The sequence below is a fragment of the Panthera uncia genome, chromosome B4 (genome assembly GCF_023721935.1).
Source record: "Panthera uncia isolate 11264 chromosome B4, Puncia_PCG_1.0, whole genome shotgun sequence".
Lineage (NCBI taxonomy): Eukaryota > Metazoa > Chordata > Mammalia > Carnivora > Felidae > Panthera > Panthera uncia.
The window spans coordinates 76,192,966-76,216,234 of NC_064809.1; the positions used below are offsets into that span (position 1 = coordinate 76,192,966).

General features: G+C 49.6%; 1 protein-coding gene across 3 annotated transcripts; it reads left to right on the forward strand.

Moving 5' to 3' along the window:
* Window positions 1-17,837: 17,837 nt before the first annotated feature.
* ANKRD33 (ankyrin repeat domain 33) lies at window positions 17,838-21,746 on the forward strand. Of its 3 annotated transcripts, XM_049625492.1 has the most exons (4): window positions 17,838-18,104; window positions 18,290-18,430; window positions 20,125-20,526; window positions 20,721-21,746. In XM_049625492.1, the coding sequence occupies exons 1-4, from the start codon at window positions 17,984-17,986 to the stop codon at window positions 20,873-20,875; spliced, it is 819 nt and encodes a 272-aa protein (XP_049481449.1). In that variant the 5' UTR covers window positions 17,838-17,983; the 3' UTR covers window positions 20,876-21,746. The 3 variants fall into 3 exon arrangements, with proteins under 3 accessions (XP_049481449.1, XP_049481447.1, XP_049481448.1); XM_049625490.1 differs by having other exon boundaries at window positions 17,975-18,104; window positions 20,125-21,746; XM_049625491.1 differs by having other exon boundaries at window positions 17,975-18,104; window positions 18,290-18,406; window positions 20,125-21,746.
* Window positions 21,747-23,269: the final 1,523 nt, after the last annotated feature.

The window sequence follows — 23,269 nt, forward strand, 5'->3', positions numbered from 1 at the left end:
CCCCCAGAGCTATCATCAGTGCTGGATAAAGAGGCCAGACAATATCCTCACCTCCTGAGGCTGACGTTGCAGAGAAGTCACCAGAGATGGGCTTGAAACCAGTGAGGCTGCTCCCAAGATCTGTTCCCTGGCTTCCTGTCCCTAGCCCACCCTCCCTCTGCCTGCCTCCTCAAGGCTCTCAGCTGCCAAGCACCTTCCACAGGGCCCACTCCCACTGTCCCAGGGACTCCGCCAGGCCAGACAGAAGGCCCGATACCCACCCACCCCCATCTCCCCAGAGCTAGCAACTCGCCCTCCTTGGAATCACCTGAGAGGTAGGAGCTGGGGATCCCGTTTTTACGGACAAGGAAATGGACTCTGAGGGCTCTGAGGCTCGAAGTAATGGACTCAAGCTCCTCCGAGTGGGGAGTGGGTAGTAACTGGGAGGATTTTCAGCCCGGCCCCTGGTGTCTGAGGGCCAAGTTCTGTTTCCAGCCGCCCTGGCTCGCCCGCCCGCGGGCTCCAGGCCCCGGCCTTGGGTTCCCCCTCCCCGCCCACAGTCACATCCGTCCTGTTCAGACAGAGATCGATGCGTCAATGTCCCAACGCCGGCCTTAACCACAGACCGGTGCGGACGTCGCGCGTGTGAGTAGAGGCGGGTGGGCCCCCCAGGACCCTTTGGAGTCCCGACCCCGCGAGGGGTAGAACCCGAACGCTGGTTTTCGGTGTCTGGTAAAGCGCTGTGCCTTCAGCTCGGGACCCCTCGGCCCCTCCCCACGAAAGGCTGCGGGCGCGCTCCCCATGCCCACCCCCCAGCACTCGCCCCTAGGAGGGTTCGCGAGGCACCCGAAGCCCCCGCCCCTAGGGGGCCGGGCGTCAAGAGGGGCGTGCGGTGCGCGTCCCGGCCCCTCCCCCTGGCGGGGGTGGGGGAGGGGAGGGAGCAGATGGCAGCAATTACGGCTCGGACCCTCCCCCGCCCGTAGCCCGAGGCCGGAAGACCGGCTGCGAGCGCTTTCCAGGGCGGGAGGGGCGGCGGCCTCCGCGGCCAGCTAGCCGGCGGGGGGGCGGGGCGGGGCGGGGCCGGGGCGCCGGCCCGGGAGGGGACTTCCTTCCCCCGGGAACCGGCTGGGAGATTCCCTTAGGGAAAGCCAAGCCCCACCTTCCCGTTCCCGGCCCCAGAATGCTTGCAGGCCCGTGTCCCGACAAGCCCAGCGCCCGCAGGTCTCAAAGCTCCTAGGATTTTCAGGTTGGGCCAGTGGCCCAGGCTGGGGAGAGGGGAGCTGTAAGGTTGTGCGGGTTGTGATCTAAACGAGGGCCGGGTGGAGAGGTTAAAAGGGGTCTGAAGTCCAAGCCTTGGGTCTTGGCAGGTACTGCTCTTTCTGGAGGAAAGCAAGGGACTTTTTCTTACAAAGGGTCCCGATGAGCGGGTCTGGACTGCCCCTGATTTAGGACTGCTGACTGTAGACAGGGGGGGAGAGTAAATGGCTAGAGTAGGCTTCTGGGGCTCTGGGGCAGGGCCAAAGAGAGCTGGAGGACACTCATGGCTCAGGACAGAGATGACTCTACCAATTGAGCTTCCCTGGTTCTTTCTTCTTGAGTTCCTCTCCCATCGTTCCCCTGTTGTCCAGTCCATCAGCAAATTTTGCCCCTTCTGTCTCTAAGATGTATCTTGGATCAGTCCCAGCTCCCCACCTCCTGTGTCTCAGCCCCTATCACCTCCTTGCACAACTGCAAAGTCTTCTGTCTGCTCTCTTGGACCCTGACCGTCAATTCACACAGTTTCCAGGGGGACGTTAAAAATACCAATCAGGGAAAAAAAAAAAAAAAAAAAAAGAGCACGTCACTCCCTGTTTAACAACCTTGCGTAGCTTCCCTTGGAGGAAAGCCCTAATTTCTTTTTTTTTATTTTTTTTATTTTTTAATATATGAAATTTACTGTCAAATTGATGCTAAGTGAAATAAGCCATACAGAGAAAGCCCTAATTTCTTAACACTGCCCCTGCCTATTCTGACCTCTCCTAGTTCACTCTCCCCTCTGCCCAGATGCCACTCACACTGGATGCCTTTTTTATTCCTTGAACTTGACAAGCTTTTCCCCACCTCTGGCTTCGGTCTTGCTGTTCCCTTTGCCTGGAACATTCTGCCCAGATCCTTCACAGGGTTGTCAGCTCCCCATGAATCCTGACCACAATGCTACAGCAGCCCCACACCCAACTGCCTGGTGTACTGTGTCACTTAACTGTATCTATTTCTTCAGGACTTAACTGCTTTCTGTAATTATCTTCTTTATTCACTTGGTTTGTGGTTTGTTTCACTTACCAGAATGACAGCAGGTGTCTTTCTTATTCTCTGCTAGCGCAATGCCTGGCACAGACCTAGGAGGTGCTGAATGTACTTCACGCATTTAAGGAATGCAGGAGTCCCTGGGGAATGAACTGGATACTAATCCATTTGGTCACTTCGAAGGGGGCCCCTCCCTGGGAGAAGCCAGCTGCAAATCCCTGTATTCACCTATGTTTCACCTAAATGCCTCATAGATTAGGGCAGGCCTGTGGTTTCCAGTATCAGTAAACTTAGCAGCCAAGACTCATTGAGCATTTACGATGTGCCAGGCATTATTCTAAGTGCTTTACATAGCTTAACTAATTTAATTTGTACAACAAAGTAGATACTAATATCCTCAGCAGAGACATACTAGGACACACACAAGAATGTGTGGTCAGTCTGCAAACACATGCGTGCATCATAAGCACTGAGTTGGTTATTACTGTACAACAGATGGGTGAGTTGAGTAAATAAATACACAGGTGCACCCGGGGCATTTAATAAGTGGAGCAGGAAGGCAGAATGGAACAGGAGGACAGAACGTTAGGGAAGGATCAGCATGGGGGGTGGGGGTGGGGGACACACGGCTAGTTTGGGCAAGTGGGTAGAAGAGGAAGTGTAAGGCCACAGCCCAGGCCCGTGCTCTGGATCCCCACAGCACCCAGGAGTATAGCCACAGCCGTGGTGCAGTGGCAAGGGCCTGGGTCCTGGTATTCTGCCCCCCACCAGAGGAGTGATCTTGGGCTACCACTTATCCTCTTGGGGCCACATTAGCAAAAGACTGGGGAAGGCTTACATACTACCTAACTGCCAGAGCCAGCACTGGGATTAAATTTAAAAACGCTCATGAAAGCACTTCATCAGCCACAGAGGGTTGTTGCTGGAAAGGAATAGGACAAGGGTGCAGGCTGCCAGCCTGAGAAGCTGGGGGTTGGAGCCATACTTTGGCCCTTCTTGAGTCACAGTCCACTGCTGCGTGCCCCTCCAGGGTGGGCCAGGGTTTACCAGTTGTTGTGTCTTCTGGACTTGCCCTGGTACCGAGTTGGTACTCAGTGGGTTTCCGTTGAGTGAACACGTGTGTTTGTTGAGTGAATGCCCGAGTGAGGGAAGGACCCGGGGAAGAGTAAGAGAGGAGAATAAATACATGAGTGAAAGGTGGAATAAATGAAGAAGGGACTAGAGATACCTTTTGCCTCGGAGCCTCAGTTTCTTTATCCGTAAAAGACCGTGGTAAGGCATGGCCCACCCTTCTCTCTGGGCTCTAGTGCAGATCTGATGAGACGTGGCGGGTCCATGGAGGCCACCCTTTGCTGTCGATGCTGAGCTGAAATGACCAGTGCTCCCCTCCCCCACATCCCTGTCCCCCGGAATTTATAGATTCCTCATTGTCCTGCACAAAGGCCCTCTTGGGGAGGAGGCGGGGTGGGTGAGGAGACTGGGGAATTAAAAAGTCAGAGGCTGAGTAACAGCCAGCCACACCCGAGGCCTCATAAATCTTCCTGGGCTCCCTGTGAGATGGACTTGCTTTGCCCTCACCCCGAGTGGCTTGCAGGGCTTCTGCTGCTTGGGATCAGGTCACCCTCACAGCTCTGAAGCATCACCGTCTCCACCGTGGAGGTGTGGAGGCCTGAAGACAAGACCCTGAGAGTGGGGGAGGGGTGGATCCTATTGTTTTATCCCTGTGACGTCAGGAAGTCCTTCCTCCCATCCCGCTCCGCTCCCTTGCTTATCCCTGTAATTCTAGCCCGCTGCTGTTGGGGCTGAGCAGAAAAATGAGCCTTGTGTGGGTATTTCGGAGTTCCCTGGTGAAGGGGGGCCCGGAGGTCCAGACTCCAGGACGGCAGCAGCCTTACCGCCCCCCACCCCTTCCCCTGCCATCCGGCATCTCACGGAGATGGTAGGAGCCCAGGGTAGAGCTGGCAGATGGTGCAGTGTTAACAGATGACAAGAAAACAGAATTACTCAGCTGCTCTGTCCCTCATGTTCCTGGAAGGGGATGGCCTTCAAACTGGAAAGAGACAATGAAGTCAATTGGGAGGGTTGGCGATGAGAGGGAGGGAGAGAGGATTTGGGGGCACAGGGAACTGCAAACCAGCACGTGGACGACCTGGCTTGGAATCCCATCTCAGAAAATCACCGGGGGGAGGGGGGGTTGCGGAGAGGGGGGATCTCAAGCAGGTCCATTAGCCGCTCAGTGTCTGTGTTTCTCATCTATAAAATGGGTTGATGAAAAACCCTGCCTTACCTTCTCACTGGGCTTTTATGAGGATAATAGGGATTTTTCTCTTTATAAAATGGGCTTTACTGCTTGTGAAGATGTCAAAATATAAGAGGTTACTTATAAACTGTAAGTGCCAGCTCCTTAGTTGTTTGTGAAATCATTTTTTTAAGTTTATTTATTTTGAGAGACAGCAGGGGACAGACAGAATTCCAAGCAGGCTCCTCACTATCAGCGCAGAGCCCCATGGGGGGCTCGAACCCATGAACCCCAAGATCATATCCTGAGCTGAAACCAAGAGTCGAATGCTCAACTGACTGAGCCACTTAGGCACCCCAGTGAAATCATTTTTTTTAAGTTTATTTATTTATTTTGAGAGAGAAAGAGCACTTGAGCGAGGGGGAGGGGCAGAGAGAGAGAATCCCAAGCAGGCTCTTCGCTGCCAGAGCCCAACGTGGGGCTTGATCTCACAAACCAAGAGATCATGACTTGAGCCAAAATCAAGAGAGAAATCAAGAGTCAGACGCTTAACTGACTGACTGAGTCACCCAGGCACCACCTCCCTGTGAAATCATTTTTAAACAACAAAATGGAATAGAGTAGAAAACATCATGTACAATGTTACGTAAAACTTTTGCTTTTAGTTCTGTGGATGTTTATGTGTCCTGGGGCCAGAGGTAGATGTATTTTACTGTGGGTGATGGTCAAAAACGTTTGAAATATTCCAAGTGGAGGAAATTCTTCAGTGGTATCTCCAGAATGGAAAGGTGGATGAAGGGAAACGAACGATAAGAAATGCACCAGGAGAAATATAAATGTAGAATCTGGTGGGTCTTGGGCTATGGCATTCCTGGTGGGGAGACCTGGCTTTGAGTAACTCAGCGTAACTGAGATTGGGGGTGGGGCACTTAGGACCCATCGGAGCGCCCTCTTGGTGGGTAACAAGAATCTCTGTTTTGTAGGATGCCTTGGCTCTGAATCCTGAGGACACTGTCCCTGAGTCCTTACTAGGCCATGGCCACTGCTCCCTCGGCATGGCCCTGAGCTGAGCCAGGAAGGGGCTGGTCAGTGAGAACCTTGAACTCCTGTGCTTGGACCCTTCCCCCCAACACATCCACTAAGAGTGCAACAGGTATGATGTAGTGGTCGTCAGGATCCCCTGCCTGAACTTCACCCATGACCCTCATCCCCACCTCCACCCCAGGGGCCATAGTCCAGTGGTGGTGAACTGGTCAGAAGGGATCCTAAATCAATCCCAGACTTCCCTGGCTGGCATTGAGTTACGAGCTGTGGGTTTTGTGATGTAGATATGGTAAGGGAGGAGGGGGCATGACCTATGGCAGGTCACACGGGACCCCCAGAAGGGGCCAGAGCTGGGGTCAGAGGTCATCTCCTCCATTCGCTATCCCACCATGTTGGGTCCTATCCCATGTCTAGTTCCTCAGCTGGGGTAGGCCATTTCCCTACTGACTGCCGGCCCCCGCTATACCTGCCACCAGGCCTGTAGGGTGGGAATAGGGAGCTTGTGCTGGAAAAAGACCCTGGAAGAAAGCCAGAGGTTGAGATGACAGTACATTTGGTTCCCTCCCAGTGACTGGCCTGTGCTCCAAACTTAACTCGAGAGTTTGCTGAGCTCTTTCTCTATAGATGTGCCACTACACTTTCCCCAAATCTTCCCCTTCCCTTCTGATTGAATTCCACAAGTCAAGACTCCTGCAAACCCCGGCCCAAAGGATTAGATGGTTGGAGATATGGCATGATGGTTAGGGACTAGATAGAGACTCAAGCCACTGCTCCAGACAATGTATGTGATCAGGGCTTAAGAGAGTGTTAGAAGGATAGACGATGGAAAGATCCAGACGATGAGATGAGAAAGATCAAAACTGAAAAGATGGAGAAGAGGTGAAGTCAGGCAGGCAGAAAGAAGATGGACAGACAGAAGGCAGTGAGGAGATCAAGACTGAAGGGAAGGAAGTTGGAGTGGCAAGAAAAGAGCATTCTAGTGTACCCCCATCAGAAGACCCCAGCAGCTAAGAGATCAGAAGGACGATAACCTGATAGCCTGTACCGTTCCCTCATGGTTAATCCTCGACACTGCCACACTGAGGCCCTGACTGAAATGTACCTGTAACACCCAGGATGTCTTCATATTTTAGGCATTACCCAGCAACCTCCAGTCCCCCTCTACCACAATCATCCCTAACAGCAAAGACATGCACGAGGAGGGTCAACACCCAGCCTGGGGAACCGGAAAGGAGGTTAGGAAGGGACAAGCATACAGTCCTCCTGAGGACAGAAGCTTGGACAGGGCACCATGGAACAGCTTTGCTGCAGGCAGAAGGTAAAAGAAACCTCACAAACCTGGGTATCCAGTCAGCTTGGCTAAAGCTGATCTACAGAAATAAATGCCTTGTCTACCATGCTTTGGGACCCAAAGTGGGACTCCATCTCCCTCCTCCTGTGCACCTGCCCTCCCAAGACCTTGCCCCTACACCCAACCCCAGGACCTTATGCTATAACCTCAACGCTGGGTTGAGGATGTTCCCCTAATTCCTGCCCAGGGCTGCCACCTGCTGGCTGAGAGTGGCCTTGCAGAACAAGACCCTTGCCGAGGCTGTGTGGGGGGTGCTCTGTGCTGAACCAGAGGTAGCTTCTCTAGGCTTGGAGGAAGATAATTGGAAAAGCAAAATGTGAAATGAAATTCCCGTTTACCTAGTTAGATGTCCTTGGAGCCTCTCAGCACAGACCAAAGTCTCCTATGCCTTTACAGTCATTGCTGAACAGCACTGGAGGTGGGGAGGAGGAGGCTCTTTAGGCCAGAGGAGAGACTGTCCAGGAACTTGCATTTCCTGAGTGGCTAACACTGCTAGATACAGGAGACAAGGACGACCAAGGTGAGGGAAACAGCCAAGAACAAGATTAATGATAACTCGTATGAAGAGCCAAAGTAAGTGTCTGACACAAAGCAGGTTTCAGTTAATAGTTATTGAATGAATGAATGAATGAATGGGTGCCGTTTAGAGGCAACACTGAGAAGCGATGAACTCTGTGTACAAGAGAGATTGGGGAGGGGAGCCTGGTTGGCTCAGGCTGTGGAACATGATTCTGGATCTTGGGGGCAGGAGTTCGAGCCCCAGGTTTGGTGTAGAGATTACTTTAAAATATATATACATACATATAGGCAGTTGGGGAGGAAGAGGAGGAAATAATCAGGGAAATCTTTGTGATTCTTTTTCCCCTTTTGTTATGAAGTAATAATGATGTTTTTTATGTTTATTTATTTTTGAGAGAAAGAGCACAAGCAGGGGAGGGGCAGAGAGAGAGGAAAACACAGAATCTAAAGCAGGCTCCAGGCTCTGAGCTGTCAGCGCAGAGCCCAGTGCAGGACTCGAACCCACAAAGTGTGAGATCATGACCGAGCCAAAGTTGGATGCTCAACTGACTGAGCCACCCAGGCGCCCTGAAGTAGTAATTATCTTGGTGGGAGATTCAAACATCATAGAAGTTGAAAAAGGAAAACATGGGGTTTCCTTTCACCTCATTCCTATTCTCCTCCCTCAAATTAAACACTGGCAATGCTTTAAAAAATTTTTTTTTCTCAATGTTTATTTATTTTTGAGAGAGGGAGAGAGAAAGAGCGCGAGTGGGGAGGGGCAGAGAGAGGGGGAGACACAGGATCTGCGCTGTCAGCGCAGAGCCCCATGGAGGGCTCGAACTCACAAACTGTGAGATCACAACCTGAGCTGAAGTCGGAGGCTTAACCGAGTGAGCCTCCCAGGCACCCCGGCGATGCTTTAACACAGGTCATTTACAAGAGTCCTGGGACTTGGCTACATGTTAGAATCACATGGAGAGATTTTATTTTTTATTTTAATTTTTTTTTTTAATGTTTATTTTTGAGAGAAAGAGAGCGCAAGCAAGGAAGAGGCAGAGAGAGGGAGACAGAGGATCCAAAGCAGGTTTCTCACGGACAGCACAGAGGCCGCTTTGGGGCTCGAACTCACAAACCATGAGATCACGACCTGAGCTGAAGCCAGATGCTCGACTGACCCACTCAGGCGCCCCTTTTTTATTTTAATTAAAAAAATTTATTTATTTATTTTAAGTACTCTGTATACCCAACATGGGACTCAAACTCATAACCCTGAGTCCAAGAGTCACATGTTCTTCCAACTGAGCCACCCAGGCGCCCCACATGGGGAGATTTTAGAATCCCATCACCCAAGTTGTGCTCAGACTAATTACCTCAGAATCTCCGGAGTGGGTGCCAGGCATCACTATTTTTTTTAATGTTTGTTTGTTTGTTTGTTTGTTAATTATTTAATTATTTATTTTTGAGAGAGAGAGAGAGAGAGAGAGCACAAGTGGGGGAGGTACGGGGGGGGGGGGACAGAGGATCTGAGGCAGGCTCTGTGCTGACAGCAGAGAGCCCGATGCTGGGCTGGAACTCACTAACTTCAAGATCACAACCTGAGCCAAAGCTGGACGCTTCACTGACTGAGCCACCCAGGCACCCGCCCCCCATACTATTGTTTTTAAAGTGACTAAGTGAGTATAGGGTACAGCCAATGTTTACAACTACTGTTCCAGGCCTCTGTATGCATTTGCATACATGTAAGTAGCCAATCTCACACACGCACGCGCACACACACACACACACACACACGTTTTTTTTTCCTCTTCAATTAACAACATGTCTCAGGGATATTTTCAGAGTAGTCCATATGGATCTAATTATTTTTTAATGGAGGCATACATAATCTCATGTGATATATCTCATATTTTTTCAAGCCCTTCCTCTACTAATGAACATTTAAGTTAGAAAATTTTTTTTTACAATTAGAAACAATGCTGCAAAGTATATACAGTATATCTTTGTTCACATATGCAAGTACTGTTTTGGAAAGATTTCTAAACGCAAAATTTCTGGGTTCATGTGTATGTACATTTGTTATTTTGAAAGATGCTGTCAAAATGCTTTCCAAAAATACTTCACTAATTTCCATTCCCCCCAACAGTGTAAGCACTTAATATTATTAATGTTTAATTTTTGCTAAGCTGTGGACCCAAAGTAATATTTCATTATTGTTTTAATTTGCCTTTTCCTGCTTACTTGTGAGATTAAGCATCTTTACAAATGTTTATTGGCCGTTTGTATTTCTTCTATGAATTAATTACGTCTTTTGCCCATATTCCTATTAGATTGTTTTTTAATTAATTAGGATTAGAGGAAATTTTATTTCCAATAGCATGACTGCCTAGACTCTGGACTGATATTCCCAAGTAAAACAGCAAAAATGCCAGTTAAGGGCTGCCTGCTGGTGTAGTCAGTTAAGCTCTTGATCTCGGTTTAGGTCATGATCTCAAGGTTCGTGAGTTCGTGTCCTGCATTGGGCTCTGTGCAGGTGGCATGGAGCCTGATTGGGATTCTGTCTTTCCTTCTCTCTGCCCCCTCCCCCGCTTGTGCTCTCTAAATAAATGAATAAATAAATAAATAAACAAACTTAAAAATTTATTTTAAAAATGCTAGTTAAAATACAAATACAAATTATTTTAAAAGTTAGAAGAGCTGGCCAGATAGCAAGAATTTATTAGGTTAAACTCTAAGGGAAGGCAGGAACCCAGACAAGGAAACAAAACATGGAATCTACTTTAGTCTGAAAATATTTGTTGGGGGCGCCTGGGTGGCTCAGTTGGTTAAGCGGTCCACTTCAGTTCAGGTTATGATCTTGGGGTTCACGAGTGCAAGCCCCATGTCGGGTTCTATGCTGACAGATTGGAGCCTGGAGCCTGCTTTGGACTCTGTGTCTCCTTCTCTCTCTCTGCCCCTCCCCTGCTCATGCTCTGTCTCTCTCTCTCTCACTGTCGAAAATAAATTAAAAAACATTTTTGAAAATATTTGTTGAATTAGGCAAACTTGAGCTTCAATTTCCAGTCTTTTTCTTTTTTTTAAGTTTTATTTTATTTATGTATGTATGTATTTATTTTAATGTTTATTTTTGGGAGACAGAGAGACAGAGTGGGGGAGGGGCAGAGAGTGAGGGGGACACAGAATCCGAAGCAAGCTCCAGGCCCTGAGCTGTCAGCACGTAGCCTGATGCGGGGCTCGAACCCACGAAACGTGGGATCATGACCTGGGCCGAAGTCGGATGCTCAACCGACTGAGTCACCCAGGCACCCCTTAAGTTTTATTTATTCAGGTACTCTCTATACCCAACATGGGGCTTGAACTCACAACCTGGAGATCAAGGGGCTCATGCTCTTTCGACTGAGCCAGCCAGCCACCCCACAATATCCACAGTCTATCTTTGACAGAGCCAAGGTGAACTTAATGGGAGATTTTCAGAATTTTCCAGCATTGATGAAGGACAATTTACAGATCCAAAAGCAGGATAGATACAATATCTGAAGAAAGATAAACAATAAGAAATTCATGCCTACACGTAAGAGTAAAACTTTATTTAAAAAATTTTTTTAAGTTTATTTATTTTGAGAGAGAGAGAGAGAGAGAGAGAGAGAGTGCATATGCATGCGCTTGAGCTGGAGCATGAGTCAGGGAGGGGAAGGGGGAGGGGAGAGAGAGAGAATCCCAAGCAGGCTCCATGCTGTCAGCACAGAGCCCAAGGTGGGCCTCAGACCGCGAACTGTGAGATCATGACCTGAGCCGAAATCAAGAATCGGATGTTTAAGTGACTGAGCCACCCAGGCACCCCAAGAGTAAAACTTTAGAACACCACAGACAAAGAGAAGATTTTAAACGCAGCAAGAGCAAAAAGGCAAGCTTTAAAGGAAAACAAATTTGTTTGCAATTTTATATGAAAGAATAAAAATTGGTTTTGAAAAAGAAACTCGAACATGGAGAACCCCACTGTCAGGCAGTCAGACAGACCCCAAAGCTAGAGTAATACAATCAAGGGGGCCTTCGCGGAAGAGCAGTCTAAAAAGGTGACGTCAGAGAACTCAAACACAGCATGAAACATTAAAGAGAATTCGCAGTTCGTATACCATAGAGGTGACACTAGACATCAAAGGAGAGAGAACTGTCTCATAGATGGGGTCACCTCACTAACTGGAGAGAAACAAAGTTGGATTGTACATTAGGCTGCTTGTGCTGCCCCAACAATTAGCATAGACTGGATGGCTTAAACAACAGACATGTATCTCCTCACGGTTCTGGAGGCTGGACGTCCAAGACCAAAGTGCCAACAGGGTTGGCTTCTGGTGAGAACCCTCTTCTTGGCTTATATACCATAGATTTCTCACTGTGCCCTCACTTGGCCTTTCCGCTATCTCACACGGGACAGGGGCAGTGGGGAGAGAGAAAGAAAGGGACAGAGAGGGGCGCCTGGGGGGCTCAGTCAGTTAAGCATCCAAATTCGGCTCAGGTCATGATCTCATGGTTCGTGAATTCGAGCCCTGTTTAGGGGTCATGCGCTGTCACTGCAGAGCCTGCTTGGGATTCTTTCTCTCTCTCTGCCCCTCCCCCCCGCCCCTCTCAAAATTAATTAATTAATTATAAAAGGAAAAAAGGAACAGAGAGAACAGGAGGGACCTTTGGTGTCTCTTCCTTTTCTTGAAAGGACAGCAACCCTATTGGATTTGGACCCCAATCCATGACCTCATTTAATTTAAAAAAATTTTTTTTACATTTATTTATTTTTCAGAGACAGAGTACAAGCGGGGGAGGGGTAGGGTCCCCCCCCCCCCATTTAATTTTAAGGACGTCCACAAAGGCCCTGTCTTCAAATACAGTTACATTGAGGGTTAGGGTTTCCACATACGAATTTTAGCGGGCACACAATTCATAACAGATCCCTTCTTCATACTGTATATGAGAATAAATTCAGATGGATTAAAGACTAACTATTAAAAACAAAATAGCAAGGGCACCTGGGTGGCTCAGTCAGTTAAGTGTCCAGCTTTGGCTCAGGTCATGATCTCACGGTTCCTGAGTTCGAGCCCCACGTCGGGCTCTGTGCTGACAGCTCAGAGCCTGGAGTCTGTTTTGGATTCTGGGTCTCCCTCTCTCTCTGCCCCTCCCCTGCTTGTGCTCTGTCACTCTCTCTCTCTCTCTCAAAAATAAATAAACATTAAACATTTTTTTAAATAAATAAATAAATAAACATTAAAACATTTTTAAAAAAAGATTGCAGGGGCACCTAGGTGGCTCAGTCGGTTGAGCGTCTGACTCTTGGTTTCAGCTCAGGTCATGATCTCAGGGTTATGAGATCATTCTCCAAGTAGGGTGCTCCATGCTGAGCCTGGAACCTGCTTGAGGTTCTCTCTCTCCTGCTCACTCTCTGACCCTCCCCCGCTTGTGCCCTCATGCCCACGCACTCTCTCTATCCCCCCAAAACAGGAAAGTAAAAACGAATAAAACTGCAAGATTAATAAAAGAAATGAAGATCTTTGTGATCTTGGAGTGGAAAGTTCTTAAACAAAGACCCAACGGCACAAAGCATAAGGAGAAATTTTGATGACTTTCCAAAGGTGTACGTGGTACAGAACTGTATATGGTACAGTCAGGACACTTAAAAACCCATTTGACAGTGGAGGCATCTGGATGGCTCAGTCGGTTGAGTGTCTAACTCTTGATTTGGGCTCAGGTCATGATCCCAGGTTCGCGGGATCCATCCCCTCATTGGGCTCGTGGAGCCTACCTGGGATTGTTTCTCTCCTCTCCCTGCCCTTCCCCCACTCGTTCCCTCTCTTTCTCTCAAAATAAATAAATAAATAAATAAATACACTTAAAAAAACCCATTTAGAAATGGGTTTATTATCTAGACTATTAAAAGGAATTCCTGAAACAGCAATAAGAAAAAGATAAGAAAACTCAACAGAGTATCGGACAAAGGCTAGGAACAGGCGGTTTGCAGCAGGGGACACAAGCATGGCTCTCGGGTATTTGGAAAGATGCTCACCTTGTCGATAACCAGAAAAATCCGGTGGAAAATAGTGATACTACCTTCTAGTTCTGTACCATCCGATTGACAAAAATTAGAAGGCTGGATAATTACGAGCGTGGCCAAGGATGTAGGGAGGCTTTTCTGCATCGCTGGTGGGCACACTTCAGAAATAGGGCGCAATCTGACAATACCTGGTCGTTAAGCATATATGTGCCCTGTGACCTAGCAGTCTCAGAGACACTCTCTCACAGGCCTACTAGATGCGTTCCGGGATGTTCATGCAGCGTTATTTGTTTTTTTTTAATTTTTTTTAACCTTTATTTATTTTTGAGACACAGAGAGACAGAGCATGAACGGGGGAGGGTCAGAGAGAGGGAGACACAGAATCTGAAACAGGCTCCAGGCTCTGAGCTGTCAGCACAGAGCCTGACGCGAGGCTCGAACTCACGGACTGCAAGATCACTGACCCCAGCTGCAGTCGGACGCTTAACCGACTGAGCCACCCAAACGCCCCATGCAGCGTTATTTGTAGTGGCAGGAAGTTGGAGGCAACTGGGTGTTCAACACTGGAAGAACAGAGAAGTCAAATCTGATGGATGCACACTGTGGAATTACAAACAATTTTTTTTTAATGTTTATTTATTTTTGAGAGAGAGAGCGGGAGCGGGGAGGGAACAGAGACTCTGACGCAGGCTCCGCGCTGTCAGCTCAAAGCCTGACGCAGGGCTCAGACCCACAAGCCGTGAGATCATGACCTGAGCTGAAGTCGGACACTCAACCAACTGAGCCACCCAGGCTCCCCACAACGGTGCAATTTTATGCAGCGGGAAGAAGAGGGGAGAAAGACGGAGGTAAAAAGTATGCCCCATATCTTTTAGCAAGAGAGCAAAGATTTTCCCAGGAGAGTCACCCATCAGACCGCTGCTTGTATTTTGCTGGCCAAAACTGTGTTATGTGGTCACATTTAACTAAAAAGTGATTAGAGAGACGGGGGTTAGAGATGGGGATTGTGCCATCTGATGAGTGATGTCTAACACATAATCTACTAGATTTCTTTTAGCTGCTGCATAGAATTCCATGGTGTGCGTTCACCACATTTTACTGTCGTGGCTGGAAGTACACAGCCATCTTGTGACCATGAGGAAAAGTCAAGAGACTCCCAGAGAAGGCCCCTGCCATCATTAGTTTATATCAACACCAACAGCTTATCCCTGAACTTCTTAATCTTGTGTGAAGAATAAACCCCTATTTAGTTAAGCCATTTGTGTCAGTTAGGGCTCAGCCGTAGACAACAGAAATAAATCTGGCTGCTGTCAACATAAAGGAATGGAGAAGCACGTTCTAGGTTCAGAAACAACTCCCAGCTTCGACAAGCACATGACCTCTGCCGGTGATCGGGAAGCAGCAGTCACTGCTACAGGAAGCCGATGAATCAGGAAGCTGCTCACCAGAGCCCTACTGCATCTGTCCTGATCTGTGACAGCAAAACAGATGTCCCATGGTATTTAGCTCTGTTCCAAATTTATGTCTTGCACAAGAGCAGAAACTAAATCACAGATTCCTAACGCGAGGGAATCGAGGAAGTGTCGTTTTAGTTTTTTTCCCTTCGGTAGTTCAGGAGAAACACTAAAAAGGAGTTTGGAATCGATGTTGGTGCCCACCACACCCAGAGGCCAGCTTTTGGTTAACTACAACCCAAGACATTCCTAACTAGCACACAGCACAGAAAGCAAGGAGGAGTGGATCTCAAAAACAGCGTGGGGTGAAAAAAAAAAACAGAATGAGTTTTGTCACACAGTTCTAAGGTGTTGGTTAAAACATTCATACATCAGCACTACCTTTTTTATTTTTTATTTTTTATTTTACAGAGAGAGAGAGGATACGATCGTGGGAGAGGGGCAGAGGGAGAGACAGAGAGAATCCCAAGCAGGTTCCGTGCTCAGCTCAGACACGGGGCTGGGTCCCAGGGTCCTGGGATCATGACCTGAGGGGAAATCAAGAGTCTGACACTCAGCTGACTGAGCCACCCAAGCGCCCCAACACTATTTAAAAAAAATTTTTTTTAATGTTTATTTATTTGTGAGAGAGAGAGAGAGAGAGAGTGGGTTAGGAGCAGAGAGAAAGGGAGACACAGAATCTGAAGCAGGCTCCAGGCTCTGAGCTGTCAGCCCAGAGCCGACGCGGGGCTTGAACTTGTGAACCACGAGATCGTGACCTGAGCTGAAGTCGGACGCTCAACCGACTGAGCCACCCAGGCGCCCCCCAACACTACTTTTTAAAAAAAATTTGTTTAATGTTTATTTTTGAGAGAGACAGAGCATGAGTGGGGGAGGGGCAGAGAGAGGGAGACAGAATCCAAAGCAGGCTCCAGGCTCTGAGTTGTCAGCACAGAGCCCCACACGGGCTCGAGCTCACGAACTGTGAGATCATGACCGAGCCGAAGTCAGACGCTTAACAGACTGAGTCACACAGGAGCCACCAACACTACTTTTTCTAATGCAATGTACATTTTCAAGGATATATAAGTACCAGTTGGTAAACGGAAGGATGAGAAGAATCGGCTGTAGGGATCAGGGATGAAAGAGAAAAACCAAATAAACTAAAATTTATTTTTTTTAACATTTTTTCATTTTTTGATTGAGACAGAGCTTGAGTGGGGGAGGGGCAGAAAGAGGGGGAGACACAGAACCCGAAGCAGGCTTCAGGCTCCACACTGACAGCACGGAGCTCAGCACAGAGCCCGAGGCCGGGCTTGAACTCACAGACTGTGAGATCATGACCTGAGCCAAAGTCGGACGCCCACCAGCCTGAGCTACCCAGGCACCCCTCAAATAAACTAAAATTTAAAAAAAGATCTTGTACATGCTGATCGTGGGAGTGATATAAACAGAGGAATATGGTTGGCTCAATTTTCTACAACTGAGGTCCAAAACTCACCGATTAAATTTAATATTTAGTATTAGTTTAAAGAATGATTTAATAATTATTGATAAATAATTATAACTAATTTCATTCAATTATCTAATATTAATGCAATTTAAATATTTTGTATTTAATTTACCATACCAAAACTAGTCCATGAAACTTACTATGTCATGATTTCTTTTTTTTTTTTTTTTAAGTTTATTTCTTTCCTTTGAGAGAGAGCGAGAAGAGGAGGGGCAAAGAGAGAGAACCCCAAGCAGGCTCCATCCTGTCAGCCTGGAGCTGGAAGGGGGCTGGATCTCACAAACTGTGAGATCATGACCTGAGCCCAAATCAAGAGTAGGATGCTTAACTGACTGAGCCACCCAGGAGCCCCCATCATAATTTATGTACTCCTAATTAGGCAATTCTTTATGTTTTAATTTCCCCAGAACCTCAAAAGAATAGGTCCGGGGGTCCCCCGGAGCCCCACCTCCCCCAGTCCCAGCCCCTATTCAGGGAGACATCTGCCCTGCACCCTCTCCTTCCAGCACCCCCGCTTGGCGGAAGGGAAAGGGACTTCGGGCTTTCCGGGGTTGGGTGGGGGACACCTCGCGACCCCTCTCCCCCCGCCCCAGCCTCCGAAGGGTGTGTTTTTGGTGCAGGAGGAGCTGGGGGAGGAGCCACCGTGACTCGGGCCCCGCCCACTCGGGGCCGGCTCCAGGGCGGGTCCGGGTCGCTGGGGGAGGAGAGCAACCGCCCCTCCCGACCCCCCATCCCCTACTAACCCAGCTTGATCCAGCTCAGCCCCGGGGTGTTTGCAGCAGCTCGTTCCGTAAGTCCAGCCATCTGTTACCTGCGCTGCTTTCTGGGGACAGAGAGTCCCCGTCGGGCCGGCCCGGAGACCCGGGGAGTGTGCTCCCGGGAGTCTGCGGGATGCTGTGAGCCCCCGGCAATGGCTGCCTCCCGGGGAACCTCCACACGCCGCCGGGTAAGGTCCTGCGGGAAAGGGAAGACCACCCCTCTCCTTGACTCTCGCTGGGATCCTCCCAGCGAACGATGCTGCCCTCTTAGGGCCCCGGCCCACAACTTGTCTTCTCATAAGGTGGGTGGGGTGCGGGGACCCCACCCTGGGATACAGGGAGACACTGCTCCCCTCCATTCTGTGTTCTAGATGGCACCCGCGTGAGGCGGAGCGACGGGTCTTCTTGCCCCCCGGGCTGGAAGAGGAAGAGCGGCCGTTGTGCCGGGGAGGGCCGGACATGTCGGAGGCATCGTCCTGCCCTGGCAGCGAGACCCCTGCCCCAGGCTGCAGGCTGGGGGCCTTGTACTGGGCCTGTGTCCGCAATGATCCTGTCCAGCTCCAAGCCGCATTGGATGGTGGGGTCTCCCCGGAGGAGGCCGTCCAGGTGGATGGCAATGGGAGGGTGAGCCACCCCAGGTGCTCCCCAGGGCAGCTGGTGCAACTCTGAGTCCCCAGCGCCGCTCATTCAGTGCCTGCATCCTTGGGAGGGAGGGAGGGAGCCAGGGTGCGTCTTCCTGGAGGCTGGGACATCTCTGGGAATGGTGTGGATTTAGAGGGCACAGGGGCCCCAAAGAGATCCTGGAAAAGAGAGCAGGAGCTGAGCTGCCCCTCCCCCAGACAGGTCTTATGGTCGCCTGCTACCGCGGTTTTGAGAATGTTGTGGCCTTGCTCAGCCGCTGCCCTTTCCTCGATGTGAACCAGCAGGATAAGGAAGGGGACACAGCCCTCATGCTGGCTGCCCAAGCAGGTGACAGACTGTTGACCTTACCTCCTACCATTCCCCCCCCCCCCCACTTCAGATGGAGCCACAACCCCACACTTTTTGTATAAGGTTCTCCCACCATGGACACTGTTGTGCTTGGTGGAGGGAGTGTTTGGGGTGTCATCACTCTCTTTCCAGGACAGCTAAGCTCTGTCCTTGGTGCCTCGCAGGTCATGTGCCTCTGGTGAGTCTACTGCTCAACTACTACCCAGGCCTGGACCTGGAGCGCCGGGACCAGCGGGGGCTAACGGCACTGATGAAGGCCGCCATTCGGAACCGTTCGGAATGTGTGGCGGCCCTCCTCCTGGCAGGTGCGTGGGGCCTGGACCGGGATTTGTGACCTCCAGTCCCTCCCCAAGCTCTCCAGCCTGACACTAAGTCAGCTGTATAGTCGAAGAGAGAAGTGGAGATGGAGGATCAATCTAGGCCGACTTCCTGGAGGAGGGGAGTGTGCTTGAGCTTCTCACAATCAACAAAGTCTAGCTCTTGGATAGCTCTATTTCCATGGTGAATGTTGGTCCAGGGAGGATAACCTAGACCAGCTGGAAAAACAAGAAAGGCTGCTATCTGGAACCAGACTTGGGTTCTGGTCCGGGCTCTGTCACTAGCTGAGTGACCTGGGACAGATGGCTTCCCTCTCTGGGCCTTACCAGTATAATGAAGGTGTTGGCTTTCTCTGGGATGCCTTCCATCTCTGACAAGGCAGGGTTCCAGGGACACGATGATGTGTAGTTGGGGCATGTGGCTGCGTGGGGTTGTTCTGGAGTGAAGTTCACACTGTTCGTGCAGTCTTGGGCCTTCACTCTTCCTGAGGTGGGGCTGCCCTCTGTTCATCACCCTGGGGGACCCCGCCTCCAGCTCTTCCCTTCCCCAAGCCATCTAACTGTGTCTGGGGTGCGAAAGGAGGAAACTCCACACCCCTCTTTTGTCCCAAGTTGACTGCTCTCCCCCCACCTGGATTCGAGGGGTGTGCTGATGAACAGAAGAATGGGGAGTGGGAACCAGCAGGGCCCCACTCCACCTGCCCAGAAGGTGCAGCTCGGGCCTCCCCCTGTCCTGAGCAACCTGCACACCACCCCTTTATTGGCTCAGGAGATCTCTATTCTTTTTTTTTTTTTAATTTTTTTTTTTTTACATTTATTTATTTTTGAGACACAGAGAGAGACAGAGCACAAGTGGGGGAGGGGCAGAGAGAGAAAGAGACAAAGAATCCAAAGCAGGATCCGGGCTCTGAGCTGTCAGCACAGAGCCCGACGCGGGGCTCGAACTCACAAACCATGAGCTGACCTGAGCTGAAGTCATCATGACCTGAGCTGAAGTCAGATGCCCAACCGACTGAGCCACCCAGGCGCCCCAGGAGATCTTATTCTATTCCAGGTTCGGAGACCCCCAACAGGTCCCTCTGAAGTCTTTTCCCCTCTCTGGACTTCAGTTTTCTTCTTTAGTCTTTTTTTTTTTTTTTTAAGTTTATTTATTTATTTTGAGAGAGAGAGACAGGGAAAGAGAGAGAGAGAGCATGAGCAGGGGAGGGGCAGAGAGAGAGAGAGAGAGAGAGAGAGAGAGAGGGAGAGACAGAATCTCAAGCGGCCTCTGCACTGTCAGCATGGAGCCCCAACTGGGGGCTCGATCCCACGAACCGCAAGATGGCGACCTGAGCCAAAATCAAGAGCCGGACGCTTAACTGACTGAGCCACCCAGGGTCCCTGCATGTCCCACGCAGCCACATGCCCCAACTACACATCATCGTGTCCCTGGAACCCTGCCTTGTCAGAGATGGAAGGCATCCCAGAGGAAGCCAACACCTTCATTATACTGGGAAGTTGGGATCTGGGACTGGTACTGTCCCTAGGCTGTAGCCACCGATGGCTTCCAGATTCCAGCTGCGACGGGGTGGGACTCTATGGTTTTTCATCTGACCCCAATCAGGCCTGCTGCTAAAGAGTCTGCCCTTCTGCAACTCACCAATCCCTGTCCCATCGCACGCCACTCCTGTGCCCCCTCCCAGGTGCTGAGCTGACAGCGGTGGATCCTGTCCGGGGCAAGACGGCCCTAGAGTGGGCAGTGCTGACTGACAGCTTCGACACCGTGCAAAGGATCCGGAAGCTGCTGCGGCGCCCCCAGATAGAGCAGCTCAGCCAGCATTACCAGCCCGAGTGGCCAGCCCTGCCTGGGCTCGTGGCCCAGGCCCAGGCCCAGGCCCAGGCTGCCCCATCTCTTCTAGAGCGACTCCAGGCCACCTTGAGCCTCCCCTTTGCCCGGTTTCCTCAGGAGGGGGGTGTCCTGGACCACCTTGTGACCATCACGACCAGCCTGGCCAGTCCCTTCCTCACCACTGCCTGCCACACCCTGTGCCCTGAGCACCCACCTGCACTGGGCACCCGAAGCAAGTCTGTGCCAGAGCTGCTAGGCACTGCCCCTCCCCCGCCCCCAGATCCCCAGCCCCCCCAGGTAGCCCCTGGCCCCCGGGCCCTCATCCCCTACCAGAGCCCTCAGGGCGTGTTGAGTATGTGCCCTCAGTGGCTACAACCCAGGGACGATAGCAGCCCCAGGCCCCAAGCCCCAAAGATCCGCCTCTCCAAGGCACCCTCATCTCCCAGACAGCACAAGCCAGAGTCCAGGCCTGGAGAGAATCGAAGGTTGACCCTTCCTATCTGGAGATATCAGGAGCTCAGGATGGAGAGGAGGAAGCAGGAGGAGGAGGCCAGGCGGGCACAAAGTCAGGGAAAGATGGGCTAGGCCAGGCTGGGAGCAGGTGATCAGGTCCCTCCCTAAGGCTCCTTTGCCCTCTGGAGCCCCTTGTGCTCTCCCATCCAGATCTGTACAAATGATTCTACTCTAATCTACTTAGGAGGTTGTCCACACAGCGCTATTTGCAATACTAAGAGTGGAAACAACCTAAGTGTCCATCAGCAGGGGACTAGCTAAATTGCTTATGGCTGTGATAAGTATACATCCATATGATGTATTTTATACAGTGGTAAAACGAGTAAGGAAGCTCTTTACGTTCTGATATGAAACTATCTCTAAGAGGTATCAAGTGAAAGTCTTCAATGGGTGGAACAGCGTGTATGGCATGCTACTACTTGTCCATGTAAAATCTGCACCAAGAGAAACTTGACCAATACAAATATATAGGGAGTACCAAGATGTATTTAAGTACTTGATGAATGAAGGATCAAAGGAGGAAACGAAAAACCATTACTGACAGTGGAAATACGAAGCCCAGAATGAGATTGAAAAGTTAGGTACAAAAAAAGTTAATTCTTACCCGGCAATAACACCATAACTTTTTTTTTTTTTCTGCCAGACAAAAATAAATTGCTGCTTATCAGTCTTCTACAGGTTAACCTCTTAACTTCCTATAGAAAATCTGGGCCCTAATCGATAGTAAATACTATGTCAGACAAAATTACTTCCCCTGGATGACCCATAGGTGGGGTTATTAGCCAGTGATCTAAAACATCTTGAAAAGGGGCGCCTGGGTGGCTCAGTCGGTTAAGTGTCTGACTTCAGCTCAGGTCACGATCTCACAGGTTTGGTTCGTAAGGGCTCTGTGCTGACATCTCAGAGCCTGGAACCTGCTTTGGATTCTGTGTCTCCCTCTTTCTTTGCCCCTCCCCTGCTCGCTTTCTGTCTCTAAAAAACTGAATAAACGTTTAAAAAAATGTTTGTTTTGGGGCTCCTGGGTGGCTCAGTCGGTTAAGCGTCCGACTTCAGCTCAGGTCATGATCTCACAGTCCATGAGTTCAAGCCCCGCATGGGGCTCTGTGCTGACAGCTCAGAGCCTGGAGCCTGTTTCGGATTCTGTGTCTCCCTCTCTCTCTGACCCTCCCCCATTCATGCTCTGACTCTCTCTGTCTCAAAAATAAATAAATGTTAAAAAATTTAAGAAAAAATGTTTTAGTATCTTGAAAGGCACTTAGTAATTTTTCATGTGTGCCTTATTTAAAATTGTCTTTCATCAGTTAAAAATGTTTTTAATTTTTTATTTGAGAGAGAGAGCATGAATGGGAGAAAGGCAGAGAGAGAGAGAGAGAGAATCCCGGTACTCTTAGCACAGAGCCGGGCAGGGGGCACCATCATCCCTCCACCCTAGGATCATGACCTGAGCCAAAATCCAGAGTCGGGCGCTCAACTGACTGAGCCACCTAGGAGCCCCTCAGGTTTTCCTTTTTTTAAAAGATTTTCTTTTTAAGTACTCTCCACACCCAACATAGGGCTCAAACTCACAACCCCGAGATCAAGAAAGAGTCTCATGCTCCACTGAATGAGCCAGCCAGGCACCCCTGGGTATTTTTTCTTCCTCTCTTTCAAGATTCAGAGCCAGCCATCTAGTTGTGGAAGCCAGACTCCCTCACTGGAACCTCCCTGGGGAGAAACATGGCAGTTCGCTCAGGAAGATGACTGAACAACTGACCGAGGGTAGAAGGGAAACTTGTCACTGAATACCTTTTTGAAACTTTTGACTTTTTAAAAAATGAGCCTTATTTTTTAGAACGGTTTTAGATTTACAGAAGAGTTGTAAAGGTGGTACAGGGTTCCCATATACCCCACACTCGGTGACCTGTATGATGACCATGAATGTAGCACATTTGTTACAATTAATGAACCAATATTAATACATCATGATTACAAAAGTCTAAACTTTATTCAGGTTTCCTTAGTTTTTTCCTAATGCCCCTTTTCTGTTCGGAATTCCAGCCAGGACACCGCATTACATTTAGCTGTCACGTCTCTGCCGATGTCCCTCGACTGTGACACCTTCTCAGATTTTTCTTGTTTCTGATGACCTTGACAATTTTGAGGAGTACTGATCGGGTATTTTGTGGACTGTTCTTGTCATGAGGAGACTGGGGTTATAGGTTTGCGGGAGGAAGACCACAGAGGTGACATGTCACTCTCATTACTTCATGTGAAGGTTATATACCGAGAACATGACTCATCACGGTTGAGGGAACCTCGATCGCCTGACTGAGGTAATATTCGTCAGGTTTCTCCCTGAGATGCTACTCTTTTCTCCCCCTTTCTATACTGTGCTCTTTGGAAGGGAGTCAGTCTATGAAGCCCATACTGAAGGAGCGGGGAGTTAAGGTCCCATCTTCCTGGGGGTGGAGTATCTTTTTTTTTTTTCAACGTTTTTAATTTATTTT

Excerpts from the sequence above, each read along its gene's own strand:
- ANKRD33 (XM_049625490.1), top strand. The coding sequence starts at position 17,984 with ATGGTCGCCTGCTACCGCGGTTTTGAGAATGTTGTGGCCTTGCTCAGC. Across the intron at positions 18,105-18,289 it reads CATGCTGGCTGCCCAAGCAG|GTCATGTGCCTCTGGTGAGT; the intron begins GTGACAGACTGT and ends GGTGCCTCGCAG. Across the intron at positions 18,431-20,124 it reads GGCGGCCCTCCTCCTGGCAG|GTGCTGAGCTGACAGCGGTG; the intron begins GTGCGTGGGGCC and ends GCCCCCTCCCAG.